The following is a 20,248-nucleotide window of genomic DNA, read 5'->3' on the forward strand; positions in this document are numbered from 1 at the left end:
GTCCGTCTGTCCTTCCCTTTCAGCGCCTAGTGTTCAAAGACTATAAGAGCGAGAGCAACGATGTTTTGGATCCAGACTTCTGTGATATGTCACTGCTACAACAATATTTCAAAACTTTGCCCCGCCCACTTCCGCCCCACAAAGGGCGAAAATCTGTGGCATCCACAATTTCAACGATACGAGAAAACTAAAATCGCAGAATCGTAGAAGATGACTATATCTTCTAGAGTGCAAAATCTGAACCAGATCGTATAATTATTATAGCCAGAATCAAGAAAACAATTTCATTCTTTCTCGCTCTGTCTCTCTAACACACAGGTTTCATGGTCGGTTTTGCCAATTGCAAAATATGAGTTCAAGGATCTCAGAACCTATAAGAGCCGGAGCAACCAAATTTGGTATCCACACTCCTGTGATATCGGACCTTGACCATTTTGTGTGCAAATTTCGCCCCACCCCCTTCCGCCCCCACAAAGGACGAAAATCTGGGCCATCCACAAATCTCAGAGACTATTAACGCTAGAGTAACCAAAATTGGTATTCGCACTTCTGTTAGATCTCACTATAAAACGTATATCTCAAAATGCGGACAAAGGATGAAGTATTCCAGAAGTTCGTCGAGTTCAAAACCCTGGTTGAACGGCAAACGGGAAAAAGTCTCAAATGTATCCGGAGCGACAATGGCGGTGAATTTGTCAACAAATCGTTTGATGAATTTCTGAAAACTAATGGGATTGAGAGGCAGCTGACAGTGGCGTACACTCCACAGCAAAACGGCGTTGCTGAGAGGGCAAACCGCACTCTGGTGGAAATGTCAAGATGTATGCTGGTCCAGTCAGGATTAGGCGAATCCTTGTGGGCTGAGGCAGTCAACGCAGCTGTGTATGTACGGAATCGATCACCGACCAAGGCGCTGACCAGTATGACGCCTATGGAAGCGTGGACTGGTAAGAAACCTTTTGTTGGTCATCTAAAGGTTTTTGGCTCCGTTGCAGTAGCTTTGGACAAGGGTCAAAGGAAGAGTAAACTTCAACCAAAAGGCAAAGAATATCGCATGATTGGATATTCAGTAGCGGCTAAGGGCTATCGACTGTATGACCCTGTGTCTCATCAGGTGATTGAGAGGCGAGATGTTCTCTTTGACGAGATACAAGACGACAAGGATACAGTCACATTCGAACTTCCGAAGGCAGAAGTTAGCATGCAGTCAGGCGGCGATACTGATGACATTGACAGCAGCGGTGGAGACAGCAGCCATGGTGCAAGCGTTGACGGGGAGAATCAAAGTAGCAGCGGTACTGATGGGTACGAGAGCGCAACAGAAAAGGTTGAGTCAGATGAGCCAGCTCCTCGCGTTGGACCTGGCAGACCAAGGCTGATTCGGACCGGCAAACCTGGCCGTCCGAGAAAGGAGTACAACATTCTTGGTGCTCTGGTTGCCAGCAACGTAAAGATTCCAGTATCCTACGAGGAGGCGTTGATCAGTATTCATGCATCACATTGGTCCGAAGCGATGCAACGCGAATATGAGGCATTAATGGCAAACGAGACATGGCAGTTGGCAGACTTACCGGCAGGACAACGAGCAGTTGGATGCAAATGGGTATATAGCCTGAAACGCGACAAAGATGGTCAAATCGAACGTTTCAAGGCGCGGCTGGTGGCAAAAGGTTGCTCCCAGCAGTACGGCATAAACTATGCGGAAACATTTTCTCCAGTCTGCAGACTGGAGAGCGTGCGATTTATTCTTGCGCTGGCAGCAGAATTGAAATTATATGTCAACCAAATGGATGTATGTACGGCATACCTCAACAGTGACCTGAGCGATACGGTGTACATGAAGCAACCACAAGGGTACATTGATCGAGCTTATCCAGCGAAGGCTATGCTGCTTAAAAAGGCAATATATGGATTGAAGCAGTCAGGAAGGGAATGGAATTCGAAGCTGAATGGCGTCCTGACTAATCTGGGTTTTGTTTCCTGTGACAACGAGCCGTGCCTCTACCAGCAGAGAGGGAAAGGTAACTTATCGTTAATCTTGGTATATGTTGACGATTTACTTATAGCATGTCTGGCTGGTGTGAAGCACGTTCTGAGGTACTTGGCAGCGACGATGAACTTCAAACTACACTACAAAGGGTGTCACCAGCCACTTACTGGATATGTGGATGCGGATTGGGGCGGCGATCGAACTAACCGGAAGTCGTATACGGGCTATGTTTATTTTTTGGCAGGTGGCCCAATTTCTTGGCGATCTGAGAAACAACGCAGCGTGGCACTTAGCAGCACGGAGGCAGAATACATGGCACTGTCGGCTGCGTGTAAGGAGTCCATATTCTTACGTCGCTTAATCATTGAAATTGGCTGTGGAGATGAAGCTACCTCAACTACCTTATATGGCGATAATCTGAGCGCACAAGAGCTGGCTAGGAACCCAGTGCATCACTCAAGGACCAAGCATATTGATATTAGATATCACTTTGTACGACAGATTGTAGAAGAAGGTCAAGTTAAGTTAAAGTATGCTAGTACAACAGATATGATTGCAGATATCTTGACCAAGAATCTCCCTAAGAGAAAGCATGTCGAATTTACAAAATTGTTAAGTTTAAATTGAGTTAAATGGAAGCATGCACGCATTGAGGAAGGGTGTTGAAGAATGACCATCTCTAGCAATGCACGCATGTATTGACAGACATATGAGTATGTAGACGTATGTATGAGTGAGAGACGTAACGAAGCGACGTTCTCTTATCTCCCTTTTTGTTCTCCCTTTCGTTTCGGTCTCTATCTGCCTGCGAGCAGAGCATTTATTAGTCACAAATAAACCTTACATATGAATGGTTGCGTTTTTACTTTTCGGTACAAGAACTTCCCTTGCAACGGCAGCGAAATTCTGTCCAACAAAGAATTTGTTCGATTTTTAAAACGGTTGTTTGTTTCAACAAAAACAACAATGTTCACTGTAGGGTCAGCGGTGGGCTGTTCATTTCCTCGAGCCAAGCCGCACAAATAAGGGTTACTTTTTGTTGCTTTTCTTTTGTTGTTTGTTTTGCTGCTGGACTGCTCAAAAATTGCAATTTCGTGCCCACCGCAGATTATAACAAATTAATTCGCTAATACGGATTTATATTCTATTTCTTTATTCTTCTTTTATTCCCGAGCATAAGAGAAGAATAAAGAAATATAATGTGAATGCAGCGAAACATTAATATAATTTGAACACAGTTTTTTCATAAATTTAACTTTTTATACAATTGAGATTTTTTTTATTTAACACGCGTACAACACATATTATTAATTATTTAAAAACTGCACTTACCTGATAATAATAATAATCACAGATTACTTATTTTCACTTATTAAAACTCCGTGTGACGATTGCAAATAGCAAAGAACAAAGCAAAAGAGTTCTGTCGACGCAGTCGCAAAGAAGACGAAAAGATAAAACGAAGTTCTCTGCTACTGCGCACGGTCGGCAGAACCGAATTACGTTCGGCACGCGCGGAAAAGAAAGAAACAAAAGAAAAAACAAAGGGTTCGATTTGGCTGGCGTCAACGCCTCGATGACATTGTAGATGGCATTCGTCATCGCTCACTGCTGGTACTGCAGGGTATATATGTACATATTTACACTATAAATAACTGTAATTCATCATGTGGTGTATACGTTTTTTCTTCTCTTTTGCCATTTCTTTCTCGCTCTATCTCTCTCTGTCTATATATCGCTCTCATTGTGTTCTCTCATTCTCTCACTTGTTTGATGAATGTTTAAACTGAAATCGATATCGATATCGCCATCGAAATCCAAATACTAATCGTAACTAACAATCGAATCATCGACTAACCCAAGTCGGAGGGGGATTCTGCCTCTGCGTCTGCCACGCCCTCGGTGGCCAGTGTGGAGGAGGAGATCGAGGAGAGCGTCTCCAAGCTGGAGTCCGTGATAAGCAAGACTATTGAGAATACGAAGAACATCAAGGAGCTGGTCCCAGTGCTCGGGCCATCGTCCGTCGATGAGGGTGGTGCTGGTGCTGACGATGATGATGATGTAGAGGATGTGGAACTCCAGCAATTGGGCGCCGCTGCAGGGAAATTCCAGGAAAATGATGTGGACACCACCACAGCGGCTGCCGCAACAGCCACAACTGGGATGCCTGGCTCTGCCACGGACATGGTAAAGTCCAGTTACATGGAGGAGGAAGCAGGGAATCAGGTGGATGCCGTTGCCGTCGTAGATGTGGATACTGTGGCCACATTCAGCACCGCTGATAGCACCACACCCCCACCCATATCGCCCCCCATCCCACCACAGCACAGCAGCAGCAGCAGCAATAGCAAGCAGAAGCCATTCTCACCCTATGATGCCACCTCCTCAGTGTCAGTGTCCTCCTCCTCTGTTGTGCCATCAATCGAAGCTGTTGAAACGTCTTCGTTGCCATCCATGTCCACCTCTACATCGGCCACAGGGACCTGCTCACCCTCATCCTCACCCTCAAACTCATCCCCATCCTCTCACATTGTTGCCATCACAGACATTGTATTAGACAACAACAACCATAAAAACAACAACAATATTCTAACAACTTCATCATCATCTGCATCATCATCATCTGCAACAACAACAACTACAACAATCACACCAACAGCAACAATGTCAACTACAACAACAGCAACAACAACACTGTCTGAAATGTCGCCAAAGGTAAATGATGTCGCTTTTGTGTGAACGCGCCCGTGATTGTGTGTGTTGTCTCTCTTGTCTACTGTCTCTTGTCGTTGTCACATCCCCCTCCCCCTCTTTATGTGAGTGTGTGTGTCTCCTCCAAACAGCCAGGAGTTAGCTTAGTTCTGTCGCTCTCTCTCTGCCTCTCCATCTCTTAATCTGTAACTCTCTTGTTTTTCTTTTATATTGATATTGTATTTTTATTGCCTTTTGTCCTGTGTAAAACGAGAGTTGAACTTCAAAAAAATGGCTTAACAACATCCCTGTTGCAGTCAGAAAAGACTTTTAGTGGAGTTGTGTTTGTACATAAATGTTAGCAAACTAGATAAAGAAGTGTATGTAGATATAGTTAATATACATATATGTATTTATTAATTGTACATATGTATATATATGCTTTTAGCTGCAGCTTAATTTGCGTGTTGACAGTTAGTGTTTGTAAACGATCCTCGAGCTTTAAATGAGAGCTGCAATTAGTGTTGGAAAACTATTGCCCAAGGATGGGCACTGGTTCTTCGGCAGTTTATTCGGTGGGATACTTTTTATACCCGATACTCAAAATGAGTATTGGGGTATATTAGATTTGTGGTAAAAGTGGATGTGTGTAACGTCCAGAAGGAATCGTTTCCGACCCCATAAAGTATATATATTCTTGATCAGCATCAATAGCCGAGTCGATTGAGCCATGTCTGTCTGTCCGTCTGTCCGTCCGTCCGTCTGTCCGTCTGTCCTTCCCTTTCAGCGCCTAGTGTTCAAAGACTATAAGAGCGAGAGCAACGATGTTTTGGATCCAGACTTCTGTGATATGTCACTGCTACAACAATATTTCAAAACTTTGCCCCGCCCACTTCCGCCCCCACAAAGGGCGAAAATCTGTGGCATCCACAATTTCAACGATACGAGAAAACTAAAATCGCAGAATCGTAGAAGATGACTATATCTTCTAGAGTGCAAAATCTGAACCAGATCGTATAATTATTATAGCCAGAATCAAGAAAACAATTTCATTCTTTCTCGCTCTGTCTCTCTCTAAAAAACAGGTTTCATGGTCGGTTTTGCCAATTGCAAAATATGAGTATCAAGGATCTCAGAACCTATAAGAGCAAGAGCAACCAAATTTGGTATCCACACTCCTGTGATATCGGACCTTGACCATTTTGTGTGAAAATTTCGCCCCACCCCCTTCCGCCCCCACAAAGGACGAAAATCTGTTGCATCCACAATATTGCAGATTCGAGAAAAATAAAAACACAGAATCATAGATAATGACCATATCTATCAGATTGCTGAATCTGGATCAGATCAGATCATTTTTATACCCAAAAGGAACAAATCAATTTGCACTGGCTACGCAGCGCCCGACGTCACGCTCAGACTGATTTTCTGTCTCTCTCGCACGCACTCTTTGTCGTGTCGTTTAATATTAGCGGCGTCTGCCGGAGGAGAGCCATACTGACTTAGTATCGGGTATAACTGTTGAGTTGCGGTGTCCGCAGCAACTCACAACGTTGGGGTGGGGCGAAATTTTGAGATATACGTTTTATAGTGACATCTTAAAGGAGTGTGTGTACCAAATTTGGTTACTCTAGCCTTAATAGTCTCTGAGATTTGTGGATGCCTCAGATTTTCGTCCTTTGTGGGGGCCGAAGGGGGTGGGTTGAAATTTTGAGATATACGTTTTATAGTGAGATCTAACAGAAGTGCGAATACCAATTTTGGTTACTCTAGCGTTAATAGTCTCTGAGATTTGTGGATGGCCCAGATTTTCGTCTTTTGCGGGGGCGGAAGGTGGTGTGGCGAAATTTTGAAACAAAACGGTCAAGATCCGATATCACAGGAGTGTGGATACCAAATTTGGTTGCTCTTGCTCTTATAGGTTCTGAGATCCTTGATACTCATATTTTGCAATTGGCAAAACCGACCATGAAACCTGTTTTTTAGAGAGAGACAGAGCGAGAAAGAATGAAATTGTTTTCTTGATTCTGGCTATAATAATTATACGATCTGGTTCAGATTTTGCACCCTAGAAGATATAGTCATCTTCTACGATTCTGCGTTTTTAGTTTTCTCGTATCGTCGAAATTGTGGATGCCACAGATTTTCGCCCTTTGTGGGGGCGTAAGTGGGCGGGACGAAGTTTTGAAATATTTTTGTAGCAGTGACATATCACAGAAGTCTAAATCCAAAACATCGTTGCTCTAGCTCTTATAGTCTTTGAGCACTAGGCGCTGAAGGGGACGGACAGACGGACAGACGGACGGACGGACAGGCAGACAGGGCTCAATCGACTCGGCTATTGATGCTGATCAAGAATATATATACTTTATGGGGTCGGAAACGATTCCTTCTGGACGTTACACACATCCATTTTCACCACAAATCTAACATACCCCAATACTCATTTTGAGTATCGGGTATAATTAATTTTAATCAAGCAAAACGCAGCAAAGGAGAAGACTGATAATATGGATTTCTGGGCTGTAACTGGTTGAGGTTTTGTGGTTTTTGTGGTTCAGGGTTAACAATTTGTAAAACCGAATGAAGGCAACAGGATTGCCAACACGAATTCACTGACAAGTGCAGTACCAGAAAAGCAGCAGAAAAAAGAGCACCCCTTAAGTGCTCTTTTATAGCGCACTTCCTCATGAAGATCAGATCGGATCAGTTCAGATCAGATCACATCACAAGATTGAAAGCCATCAAGACAGCATAAGGAATAGAATAACTTGATTTAATAATGCTTTTGGCCTTGTCCGGCGCCAAAAATAATCAAAGTACGTTAGCTGTGCGGGGCTTATCTTATACGAGTAGAATTCCATATACATATGTATGTATATATATCCATATATCCATATATATATATATATATATATATACAAATAAATTTAAGGCACTCGCGAAGTGTCAAATCCAGATTACACAAATTCCGATGCGATGCCGATCTAGATTCCGATGATGATGGATGTCTATATTGCTTTTTGTTATCAGTAGCCGCTTATCACCTTGTTTTTGGTGTTTTTTACTCGTATTCTCGATGCGATCTGAACGCTGCTGAGCGTGCGCTTGAACTGTTCAATGGGGATGGGGCGCAAGAGCACGGAGCAACGTCTTTAAGCCAAATTGTCAAATTGCCAAATTGTTGGCAATGGTGTTGCCGGCACTTGGCTTGATTGGCTTCTCCGCCAGCTGCTGGTCACGTAATTAGCGCCATAGGCAAAGGGACTCTAAACAGGAGTCGCAACTGCGGTGAGGAAAATGCGTCACATAGTCGTTAAATATTTTTGTCGTTTGCATTTAGCACTACGATTTTGATTTTGATTTCGATTTTAATTAAACTTTTCCATGACGCACTTATTAATCAAAGGCACTAATCCGCAGAGATCCGACAGCTGAGTCTTTTACGCACCGGATGGAATCACAGGATTGTGACATTTGGGTTGGGTAAACGGAAATTTCAATGGGAATGGAGCGAAGGAGTGCGGAGCGGGGCAACACGGAAGCCGGCAGACAGGTAGACAGGTCGAGTCGTAAAGCTGATCGGTTAATTGTCGTCGCATAGCGATGAGTGAGATATATCTAATAAACCGAATCGGAACCAATTTGAAGATAATTATGTGCGCGAGCTGCTCAACTTATGCAAATCTCCGTTTGATGACGCATTAAACTACAGCTGCGTCTTCGGTCTTCGGCTTTACGCTTGGGCTTGGAAAATTGTCAACACACAAGTTGCGGGGCTCGAAGCGAGTTGTAGGCACTTGAAAATTGACTTTCATGCTTGAGGAGACTGAAGTCGAGTGGTCTTGAAATGGTAATGAGCTCCGCTTCACTGAATTGGCCTGCCCTGGCCTGGCCTGGGTGGGAGCCGTTGCGGTTGCCGTTGCCGATGCCGATGCCGGAGACAAACAGAGCTGATTATTGGAGGAGGTCGCCCTTCCCCTCACACCGCACCATGCCACACGTGATTAGAACCCGATCAAGAATCAAGAATCCATCTACGCTTACGCTTAGAGCCTCGATGCTGAACCCGATTGACAAGGCAAGTCTTGGTCCCGTGTCAATGGCCAACCGGTTGGGGGCCGCCGCTGCCAAAATAAAGCAAATGCCATCGGATTTATACAATTGGAAATCATTTAGCGAAATTGCCCATCAACACCTATCAACATCAATCTATCCAGAGACCCAAAACCCCACCACGGATCCAAAGTCTGACTCTGCCTACCTTTCTTTTCCTCTCCTCTCCGTTTGTTTGTCTGGGTTTGGGTTTTTTTTAGACGGGAGCACAGAGATCTCTGCCTGGCACAACGAATTTCATTTCATTTAATTAGTTTCTTGAGCCGAAAGCCGGTTTGGAACGCAATAAGACAAATGGCTGGCGATAAGCGGTCCCAGAGGCCGACGTCAACAAATGTCAGAGAGTGAAAACAATATTAAATTGGTACTCGTCTTATCAAAAAGACATTTGCGGGATTTGGATTATTCGGTATTATTTGGTTCTACCCTGATTACAGGCGACATTCCAGAGAGGCTCTCTAAGCGATCGCCAAGTGAATCATTGGAATCCCTTGAATTACTCGGAAATGCACTCGTTCTAATTGAGACAGTAATGTTGGTTCAACATCGCCGTGAAGGCTTTCGTGAGGAGTGGAATCAGATTCATTCATTGATTCACGATTGATTCATTCTCGACATTCCCACAGGCGACAAAATGTGAGAAAGGGGCACGTTTCTATTTAACCAGACCTAAACAGAGAGGAGCACTTCTCACATTGGACTGGGACCCAGTCACACGTCATCTGTAGATATAGGTGACTAATTATCACTAGGTTCGTCACACGCCTGATCTGATGTCAGTGCTTGGTGTTTTCTTCGATTAAGCCTTAATTTGATTTTGTTTGGGCAAAGACCATCATGGAAATTTTGACAGGTCTAATTAGTAAACGGATGTTATTGGGTGTGTTAAATATGATGAATCTCATGGCATCAATTAAATTCCATTCACGTTTCGTTCTGGTCGCTTCAATACAGTGTTTTCTCAGTTTCAAATATCGCGCCAAATGATACTAGCGATGGCTTGTGGCGCCCCCTAGATAGCTGTGATAGTTTTCCGATAGTGACTCAACCAATTGGCTTGAATGCGCATTGCAGGATGTTTTAGCACGAGGTTACATTGGATGCATTATAGACTATAATTCTTTATTCTATTCATTCTATTTTTGTTACCTCTCTAGGCCATATACCTTGCCATGTTGGGAGATTAGTAGTCCATTGTAGATCAGTATTAAAACAGGGAACAGGGTGACCGTTTACGGTATTTTTAATACTTTTTGGTATTTTTTTAGGTCAAAATTGAACCGACTGCATATCGGTATATAATGATCAATTTCATCAATCTATTATTTTAATTTTAAACGGTATACAGAAATCCAATTAAAGCAAGTATTTAGAATAGGCCAGTCAAGTAGAAAATAAATTCATTAATGCATAAAATTATGTTTTTTTTTTTTTTTTTTAAGGTCCATTTAATTGCTTGTATTTACAACTTATTTTATACTTAAAGCAAACTATATTAAAGGTTAGGCTATGCAAGCCCAACATGTGTGGGACGGCCGTGAAGCAATGCTTCACACATGTGCAGGCTTCGTTTAGACTAACTGGACTCTTGTCTGGTGCTCAACAGCGCGCAGTTCCTCATAATGGTCGCCGCGAAGCAGCTCGTCGCCTCCCAGTTTTCCGGGACAGGAGCATGCACGGCACCAAGCTCTGCTTGACTACGGCTCCACCCAGCGCTTCTTCTAGCCGCTGGCGCTGCGCTGCGAACCTGCCACACGAAAATATCGCATGCTCGGCATCCTCCTCCACGTAGTGCCCGTACCAAGAGCATTCTGCGGAGTCCGCGTGCCCGAAGCGATGAAGGTAGCTTCGGAAGCAGCCGTGACCACTGAGAGCTGAGTCAGGTAAAAGTTGACCTGCCCGTGCTTCCTGCTTACCCACGCGTCGATGGACGGATAAGCTGGTGGGTCCAACGCCCCTTAGTGGTCGTGTCCAGCGCTGTTGCCACCTTCTGAGACTCTCCTGTTTGCACGCCATGCGTACCTGCCTTTTCGCCGCCGCGTCCATTCCTCTGCCATGTGTTTCCTGGTAGTATGTGGACCGTTCATCCGCCAGGAATTCCAGGGGTGCTATGCCCGCGATCACGTGTGCTGCCTCGTCCGAGGCCGTTCGGAAGGCACTGGTGATCCGAATCGAAGAGAGGCGGTGCGTGGCTGCCAGACCCCGTGCGTAGCTCGCTGTTCGAAGGGCCTTTGCCCAGATTGGCGCCGCATATAGCATCACCGATCTCGTGACACTCGTTAGCAGTTGTCGCCGCCATTGCTTTGGTCCTCGGGTGTTCAGCATTAGCCTCGAGAGCGCACCGTTGGTGGTCGCCGCCTTCGTGCCCATGTAGGCCAAGTGCTCCCGAAAGCAGAGACGTGTGTCCACCAGGACACCAAGGTATTTGATAGCGCGCTTAGACGAAACCGGGGTACCTGCCACTGAGATGTTGGCCGTCTCGACTTTCTTCCGGCTGGATACCAGCACTGCCTCTGTTTTGTGGGGTGCGAGTTCGAGCCCGACCAGGTCCAGCCATTGTTGAATGCGCGCTATCGTTTGGTTGCAGGTCGTTTCCACGACGGACAGGTCTTTTGCCACCACTAGGACAGCCACATCGTCTGCAAAACCCACCATGTGTACTCCGTGGGGGAGGCTGAGTCGCAAGATGCCGTCATACATTGCGTTCCACAGAGTGGGGCCAAGCACTGAACCCTGCGGGACGCCTGCCGATACCTCGTATTCCTCCGTGCCAGCCTGCGTGTCGTACAAAAGCAGCCTTCTCTCAAAGTAGCTTTGTACCATCCGCTGCAGGTACCTGGGTGTGTCGAAACTCTCCAGCGCCCTTAGGATGCAGCTCCACCTCGCCGTGTTGAACGCGTTCTTAATGTCTAGGGTGACTACTAGGCAGTACTCTTTCCCGCCGCCTTTCCACCGAGTGCCGGCAATTGCACCGGAGGCAATGTCCACCACCTTACGAACGGCGTCTATCGTGGATCGGGCCTTGCGAAAGCCGTATTGGTGCGGTGAGAGGTCGCCAGCCTCCGCGATGGAGCGTTCCAGTCGCGCGCAGACCACCTTCTCAAGCAGTTTACCCGCGGTGTCGATCAGGCAGATAGGCCTATACGACGACGCTGTCCCCGCGGCTTGCCTGGCTTGGGAATAAGCACTAGCTTCTGTATTTTCCACCTCACAGGGAACACTCCTTCCCGAAGGCACTGATTTAGCAGCTTCGCAAAGATGTCCGGACGCGTGGAGAGGGCGAGCAAGAGGGCTCTGTTCGGGATAGAGTCCGGCCCAGGAGCCTTGTTCGGGCTGATGCTCCTGGCTGCGCTTTCGACTTCCTCGAGTGACACCTCCTCGATGTGTGCCTGACTGTGCGGCTGCAGTGTGAGGCAACGGACATCCCCGATGTGGTCAGCCCTGTGCGGAAAGAGTTCCTCCACGATAGATCTTGTCGAGTCGGGGTCCGATGGGGTGCCTGCCTCTTGGCGCAAAGTTTGTTCGTCACCAACTTGTACGCCCTTCCCCATGGGTCCTGCTCCGCAGAGTCGCATAGCTTGAGAAAGCACTGGCGCTTGCTATCCCTAATGGCCGCCTTGAGGGCCCTTCTGCAGTCCCTAAACGTGGATTGCCATTGCGGAAAGGCAGTGCTTCCGCGCGAGCGCTGGTAGCGGCGTCGAGCTTGGTTGCATTCCCGGCGTAGCGCGGCAATGTCCTCGTTCCACCAGAACACAGGTTGGTGGTGGCGACCGTAGTGCTTCCTCTGCGCCATGGTGGCATTGCATGCTGCCTCCAGATGCTCCATGACATGGTTGGCCATGCATTCAGCATTTCCATTCGCCGTGAGGTTGGACATAAGCTCCATGAACAGGGCCGTATTGAGCGTTTCGGCGCGATAGCATCTCCATCTGGGCGCAGCTGTCTCTAAGCTACACGTCTGTTGGCCTGTGTCCCATATAATTGCCCTGTGGTCGCTCCCTGTGTAGATGTTGCTGATGCTCCAGCCCGATGAATTAAAAAGTGAGCTGCTGACAAATGTAAGGTCGATGACCGATCCTGTTCCTGCTCTGGAGAAGGTATGCTGGTTTCCCTCGTTGAGGAGCGCGATGTCCAGGGGCGCAATGATCTCCAGCAGAGCTCTACCTCTCGCATTCGTCGCCACGCTTCCCCACTCCTCAGCCCACGCGTTGAAGTCCCCTCCAATGGCTATTGGGTGACGTCCTCTAGCATCAGCCGCTAGGTTGTCTAGAGTACCTGCGAACTCGGAGAGCGTCAGGCTTGGGGCAAGGTAGACGCTGTATATCCACACACCTCCGACCTTGGCGCGCACAAACCCAGCAGCAGCGCTTGAGAGGGAAAGCTGCAATGGCGTGGCCCCGCATAGCCATATCGCGGCCTTTTTGGTGGCATCCAAGATGAACCCAGGGACTCCCTAGTTTGATATGGCTCGCTGAGGATGGCGAGGTCAATTGCCAATTCTCTATGGATTGGCTCAGCAGGTCTTGAGCCGCAGCGCAGTGGTTGAGGTTGAGCTGCATAACCTTCATTATTGGGCCGGCAAGCTGGGCACGCTCCTGGCTGCTGGACATCTCCTGCTACCCGCATAATGGTTCGTCTCATTGCTGTTGTTAGCGGTGCAGATGAAACACCGCGGATCGCTTTGACAGGTTGCCGCCTTGTGCCCGTTCACGCCGCATCTGAGGCAGCATCCGGTGCGATCCACCGCGCTCTTGCACCTGATGCTAGATGCCCAAACTCCAGACACCTGTAGCATCGTCGTTGAGCTGTCCGCTCCCGGATCCTACAGCTTGTCCATCCGACTTTAAGTTTCCCACCATGAGCAGGGCTCTTGCCTGCACGGGCGGCAGGCACACAACTGCCAGTTGCGTACCAGCGAACGATGGCCTCAGACTTTTAATGGCGCTGGTGTCCACGCTGGGGGCGTCTATCGATGCAGCTATCGCTGCTGCGATGTCCTCCTTCTCGACCAGGCTGTCGAGATCCCTGACCTCCACGCAGAGTTCTTCTGACACCGCCCTGATGCCCGTCTGCAGTCCCAGTGCCGCGCTGATATCCTCCTTGAGCTTAGCTGTGTTGCTTTTGCTCGCGCCGTTGAGCTCGAGCAGCAGCTCGCCCTTTGCCGTCCTCCGGAATCTGTTAACATTATCCCCTACCTCCTGAAGCTTGCCATCCTGGCGCCTGGTGACCATACGGAGGATGTCGCTATAGCTAAGCTCGCCCTGGGTTGAATGATTATTGCGTCTGGCCTTGGCTCGCGCTCACGGGGCTCCCTTTTTTTCCTTACCCTAGGGCCCACCTGCTGCCACTTGAGCTGTTTCTTAGCGGCTGGGGTGGCACCATGGTCCACTGTACCCGAGGGGTTAGTTCATCCTGGGACTGCGCCGGCGGTTTGAGCTGGGTCGACGCTTGTTGAAGCTTTGTGCCTCTCTGCCTCTTTGTGGGCTCCGCAGCCATTTGAGGCGACTCGCGCAGCCTCTTTGAGCCGGTGTGTGGCGGCTTCGCAGCTGTTTGGGTACCAGTGGTGGCGGTCTCAATTGTCCTGGTGTGCAGCTTCTCGAAATTCTTGACCACCAGGGCCTGAAGGGTTACCACTCTCAGGGCTAAATCTTTCATCACGTTGTCCACATGCCGCTGGTCGTTCATCCTCTTGACCAGCTCATTGGCCCGAGTACCCAGGTTTTTTAGCAGCTCTAATGGGTCAGAGTGCGGTCGCTCCTTCTCTTTGCCATCCGGGCCGGGCTTGAACATGCTCGATCCCTGAGCTTTCGCAGGTGCTGACGGTGGTGGGGATCTGGTAAGGGCGTTGCGCCTACCAAAGACTGCGTCCTCAGTCATCTTCTCTATCTGTGTGTTTGGTGTGTGAGGGGTGTTGTCCATGTAAAAAGAATCTCCACTCGAGTTCGTTATTCCTGGCCGCAGTACGTAGTCACCGTGGTGATCCCATGGGTGTCTTTCCGTGAGTGAGGTCCATGCGAGGGTTGACCCTGGGCCTTATGAGCACCAGGGTTCAGAGCCAGATCGGTGCTAGTTGGGATATGAATCAACCAAGCCTACGCAACCACCATAGTGGGACGGCCAGGAAGCGTTAAACGAGGCCTGCCAAGGTTTTAACGAGACGGGGGCGGTGGAGACATTAACCTATGAGCCATTTCAACAGGGGTTCAGCCTGCCTACTCAGGTCATAGAATGCCGACGCCGTCAGCCACAGTCTAATGTACGTAAGGGGGGTTCCAGTGGGTCGTACGTAACACCTTACTGGTCTCGGTGTTACGGGCGGTATAGTACCTACCAAGGCGCCTATGGCACCGATGGGTCCACTATAAAGGCTTATCCTGGGCATCCCGCGATGGCCGGGAATTTCATCCAGACGATAGTCGCTGGGGTTATACCGCCGCTTCTCGGTATGGTAAAGGGTACGCCGCCGTAGCGCTGGGGTTGGCAGGAGGACAGCTCCGGGACCCGTTGTGTACCCGATGGCCTCAGAAAGCGCCGATGTGCAGTGTGAGCCTCTAAATATCCCCATCAGTTCCACTTTGCCACATCCTATAGACCCATGGTGAGGGGCCGAAAAGTCGTGGTATACTTCTAGGATGTATGATGCAGCGCCATCTGCCGGTGCTCGTCTTCCTCTACGTGCTACGTAGCAGCACCCTCTGACGGTGGGACACGCCTGCGATGAGTAGGCTATCGCCGTCTTGTAGCCCTGGTCAGCAGCTGTTGCTCTGATCAGGAAAATAGACATACAGAAAAACGTGGAGCTCATCCTAAAGAAGCTGGGGCAACTGGTGCATTATGTCGGCCTTAAAACGGCCAACCGCATACTCGCGCGGTGCAGGCAACTCAGTTGCTTGACATGGCAACTCCGTCACCATCCATCTTGGGCCGGTGAGAGGAGGAGAGAAACTCACCCCGGGAGCTTCGTGAGTGTTATGAGTGAGTTGGAGTTTGAGTGACAAACCCCAAATTAATTCAGCCATGGCAGATTGCTTTAAAATCCTGATTGACGACCTTCTTGGGTTTGGACACGGTCTGCTCGGGCCAGGAGTCCAGAGTAAAGCTCAGTAGGCATCGCGCCCATAGGGCATAAAATTATGTGGGTTGAGCTAAATGTTCGATTTAGCTGGGAATATTCGACGGAAGATAAAAAACGAGGAATATTATACATTTTCGGTATTTTTTAGAGTGAGAGCGTATATTTTATTGGGACTTGCTCTCTTTTTTTGGGACTTACTCTCTATTTTGTGGTGGGAAATTTTCTCAAATTGAGGGAATTTTTCGGGGATACAATGTCCTTTTCAGCTCAACAATGTCCCTTGCATTCCATCCCCACTTACGTTTTCATACGTTTTATGTTGCTGGCAACATTAATTTGTAAGGGCCAGACTCATGTGCCGTGAAATCGAGCAGCATTGTTCCACAACATTGCGCGGATTGAGCAACATTTTGCATACCCTGGGAAATGGATGTTCAAGAACCGAAAAAATGTTTGTCATCTAATGCACCAATAAAGGCCAAAACTAGTCAGTTTCTGTTTTAAAGGTATTTCAACGATATTTTGCAGGTTTTGGTCTTCTTACAGAAACCAAGCATGGGTATCGGGATCGAGATATATTTACAAGACCCTAATCATTTGCATTAAAATGTCCAAAACATAACAATCTGAGATCATTTCTATATTAATTGTGTTGTGAAATCCTCGATACGAGATTTCAATGTTGAGCAGAAATGCTCTGGGGAATCTTTGCGTTTAATAATGTACTACACGATATAGACAATTCGAGATTTATTCATTTGGACTTCAATCAACTTAAACTTTAATCTTAATCGCGTATAGAGTACAATGTAATGGGTAATACGGGTTTAAGCGCGGCCGGCTGCAACTGCTAATTGTCGTTGTGATTTCGTCGAAACGCAAACGAAAGACTCTTCATGGTGATCGGAAACGAGGTTACGCCGCCCTAGCATGAAACGACGCCGTTCTCCGAGTGGGCAATCGCAGTTAGAGCGCTCTCACTCTCTTTGTAGTTTAACCCTTAGAAAACCGTCCATGCCGCCCCCAATACTGGACCAGTATTAGAAACCAAAGGATGTCACATGTGAATGCTCTGTGAATAAATAAAGTGTTCGTTATGGTACATGTATGGTCGAATAGAGCTAGCAACGGTGGTAGGATTATTCTGAGGTCTGTGGCACCGGTAGCCGACATAGTTTAGAGACCGATCGTTTGTATACGCCTGATGCTGTTTTAACAGTTGCGACTCTGACTAAACTGTCAACTCCAGGGTAAACTTCTATTATCCTTCCCAGTTTCCACTCGTTGGGTGGCAGTCGGTCATCCTTGACAATTACTAGATCGCTGACTTGTAGATTGTCGGTTTCATGTCGCCACTTTGGACGGCTTGAAGATGTGATAGCCAATCCGAACTCCAACGTTTCCAAAATTGCCGGATCGTTTTCTGTCCTTCCAGAAATTGGACTGTAAGTGGAACAACCCTTGTCGTTACATCCGGCGGTGCTAATAATGAATCTCCAATAAGAAAATGTGCCGGGGTGAGGACAGCTAGGTCCTCCGGCTCCGCGCTTAGTGGACATAATGGCCGGGAATTTAAACAGGCTTCAATTTGTGTTAGCACGGTAGCAAGTTGTTCATAGGTCATTTTATATCCTGAAAAGGCTCGATAGAGATGTGTTTTGACAGACTTTACATTTGCCTCCCAAAGGCCTCCGAAATTAGGACTATGCGGTGGATTAAAATGCCATTGGACGTTTCGGGCCGCTAAAGCAGGTATTACAGTTGTGGGTAGCTCTCGTTTCAAATGTATTTGCCAGGTTTGAAGAGCCCGGTCGGCACCAATGAAGTTCGTGCCGCAGTCGCTATACATGTGTTGACAGTAGCCCCGACGCGCGATGAAACGTTGTAGGGCCATGAGAAAGTGTTCGGTGGTGAAAACTGCGATATACGCCTTGTAGTTTGTGTGTCCACGGAATCTGGATGCTTGAATTTCGAACGCGCCTGTATAGTCCACTCCGGTGGCGATGAATGCACGAGTTGGCGATTGACTCTATGTAGGGGAAGATCGGCCATCAATTGTGCTGCTGGTTTCGATCGGTGACGAAAACATCGGACGCATTGTCGAAGAATGCGTTTAACAGTTTGTTTTCCGTTGACTATCCTGAATTTGTGTCGAATATTGGCCAGCGTTAATTCGGTGCCGCCGTGGAGTGCGAGACGGTGGGCATTACGCACGACGAGATCGGTAAAATGATGATGATTGGGAATGATTATTGGTTGTCGCTGGCTTATCGAAGGTGCATTGCATTTCGCAGTCGACCTCTGACTCGTAGAATTTGTTGGTCATCTAGAAATGGGATAATTGACACAGCTTGTGTGTGCCCGATAGTGCCTTGTTTCCCTTCAACCTCAATATCTCTGTCGCGTAGACCTCCTGTTGAATGCTGCGAACGAGATGAATTAAAGCGTTGTCGAGCTCCTGCACACTCAGTGGTCCAGACAGTTTGTCCCCTTTGGCTTGAATGTTATGTATAAACCGTAGAACATATGCCATGACTGATATTAACCTGTCGTATGAGGACGAGTTTTGGATGAAGGCTTCTGGAGCCTCCGAGACTTGCACAGCATTTTGGAACAAAACTGATGGTTTCTCCTCGATTATAGTCCTGTCGATGTCCTGACTGGGAACTCCGTTTGCCGGCCATTGGCTTTCCGGCTGCTGTAGCCATGATGGTCCAGACCACCATAATGGATGTACTGCTAACTCTTGTGGTGTTAAGCCACGAGTTGCGCAGTCCGCTGGGTTTACCGCAGTAGGTACATGTCTCCACTGAGTTGATGTACTATGCTCCAAAATCTGTCCAACGCGATTTGACACAAAGGTTTGCCATCGGTGGGGATCTCCATTTATCCAAAACAAAACGATAGTAGCATCTGACCAATAGAAGGTTGCCATAGGTGGTCCTGCAGTGCGAAGTTGGTCCCGGATCCATTTTGCCAGTTTAACTGCCAGCAGCGCACCCGAAAGTTCGACTCGTGGAATTGTGATCGGTTTCGTGGTGTGACTCGACTGCGTGCAGCTAGCAAATGAGTTTGAATCATTCCGTTTGGTAGCTCTGCACGAATATATGCACATGCTGCATACGCCAGTGATGATCCATCGCAGAAAACATGTAGCTGTAATGACGCAAGCTCGTGGATGTTGAAGCGCAGCCATCGTGGTACTTGAATTTGCTCGACATATGGCAAGTTCTGTATGAATCCCTGCCATCTATCAAGCAGTTCGGTTGGCAGCGGTTCATCCAGTCCAGTTGTGCTAGGCTGCCATCGTTGCGTTTGATGCGGGCCATCCATGAGTCCTTGAGTATCGCCTTCGCGGTCATGACACAGGGCGTGATGAAACCTAATGGGTCGTACAGTCGGGCGACTGTGGAAAGTAAAGAACGTTTAGTATGTGCGTGACTGATTTCAAAATTTATCTTGAACCCAAAATAGTCTTGATGTGGATGCCAATAGAGGCCTAAGGTCTTAACGGGATCTTGTTACTCAAACTCTAATAATGTCTTATGAGATAAATGGTCTGGAGGTATTTCTTGTAGCAGAGAAGCGTCATTCGCAGACCACTTTCGAAGCTCCATTCCTGCTGATCGTAAGGCTCCGATCAATTGATTTTGAATTTCTAATGCTCCTTCGCGAGTGGAAGCTCCGCTTTGTACGTCGTCAACGTATATTTGTGTCGAAGGACCCTTTCCGCGAGTGGGTATCGGTCGCGTTCATCCTGCGCCAGTTGATGTATGACACGAATGGCTGTGTAAGGAGCTGAAGCGGTTCCAAACGTAACTGTGTTGAGATAATACTCAGCTACTTGGTTGTGTTCGTCATGCCAAAAGATGCGTTGATATTGCGAATCCTCTGCATTCATGTCAATGCATCTATACATCTTCTGAATGTCGGCAGCAAAAACAAAACGATGGAAACGCCAATTCAGGACCACGCCGGCTAGATCGTTTTGGAGCGCTGGTCCGGTGCATAGGAAGTCATTGAGCGATTTTCCGTTTGACGTTTTACAGGAGGCGTCATATACTACTCTAACCTTAGTAGTGACACTTTCCTCTTTGAATACTGCGTGATGAGGCAAGGTGCAACATGTGGACTCGATTCCATTCTCCTTGCTAATGATGCAATGCTGCTGCTCCTTGGTTGTTACTTTAGTCACCTGGCCTAGTTGAAAGTACTCCTTCATGACTTCCGAATATTTGGCTTGCAGCTCCGGCTGCCTTTGGAATCTTCGTTGAAGCATTTGGAATCGATTAATCGCGATTTGACGTGATTTGCCTAGCACCTGCGAAGGGTCAAACAAACGCTTAAGTGGTAACCGTACCAAATACTTGCCGTTT

At 47.6% G+C, this 20,248-nt stretch overlaps 1 protein-coding gene and 1 long non-coding RNA gene across 4 annotated transcripts; both read left to right on the forward strand.

Moving 5' to 3' along the window:
- Positions 1-2,896: 2,896 nt before the first annotated feature.
- LOC117192162 (uncharacterized protein DDB_G0271670-like) lies at positions 2,897-5,073 on the forward strand. The gene is made up of 2 exons (XM_033396821.1): positions 2,897-3,614; positions 3,854-5,073. Exons 1-2 carry the CDS (start codon positions 3,579-3,581, stop codon positions 4,727-4,729), a joined length of 912 nt encoding a protein of 303 aa, XP_033252712.1. The 5' UTR covers positions 2,897-3,578; the 3' UTR covers positions 4,730-5,073.
- Positions 5,074-15,668: 10,595 nt separating this feature from the next.
- On the forward strand, positions 15,669-16,381 carry LOC117192164. 3 transcript variants are annotated; one of them, XR_004474236.1, is made up of 2 exons: positions 15,669-15,759; positions 15,813-16,381. It is a non-coding gene; the product is annotated as an uncharacterized LOC117192164 (long non-coding RNA). The 3 variants fall into 3 exon arrangements; XR_004474235.1 differs by having other exon boundaries at positions 15,670-15,772; XR_004474234.1 differs by having other exon boundaries at positions 15,675-15,772; positions 15,822-16,381.
- Positions 16,382-20,248: the final 3,867 nt, after the last annotated feature.

The sequence above is a fragment of the Drosophila miranda genome (assembly GCF_003369915.1).
Source record: "Drosophila miranda strain MSH22 chromosome Y unlocalized genomic scaffold, D.miranda_PacBio2.1 Contig_Y28_pilon, whole genome shotgun sequence".
Classification (NCBI taxonomy): domain Eukaryota; kingdom Metazoa; phylum Arthropoda; class Insecta; order Diptera; family Drosophilidae; genus Drosophila; species Drosophila miranda.

Bases quoted from the DNA above. Each gene is read 5' to 3' on its own strand.
- LOC117192162 (XM_033396821.1), top strand. From the start codon at position 3,579: ATGGCATTCGTCATCGCTCACTGCTGGTACTGCAGG. The intron at 3,615-3,853 runs GTATATATGTAC...GACTAACCCAAG, and splicing joins CTCACTGCTGGTACTGCAGG to TCGGAGGGGGATTCTGCCTC.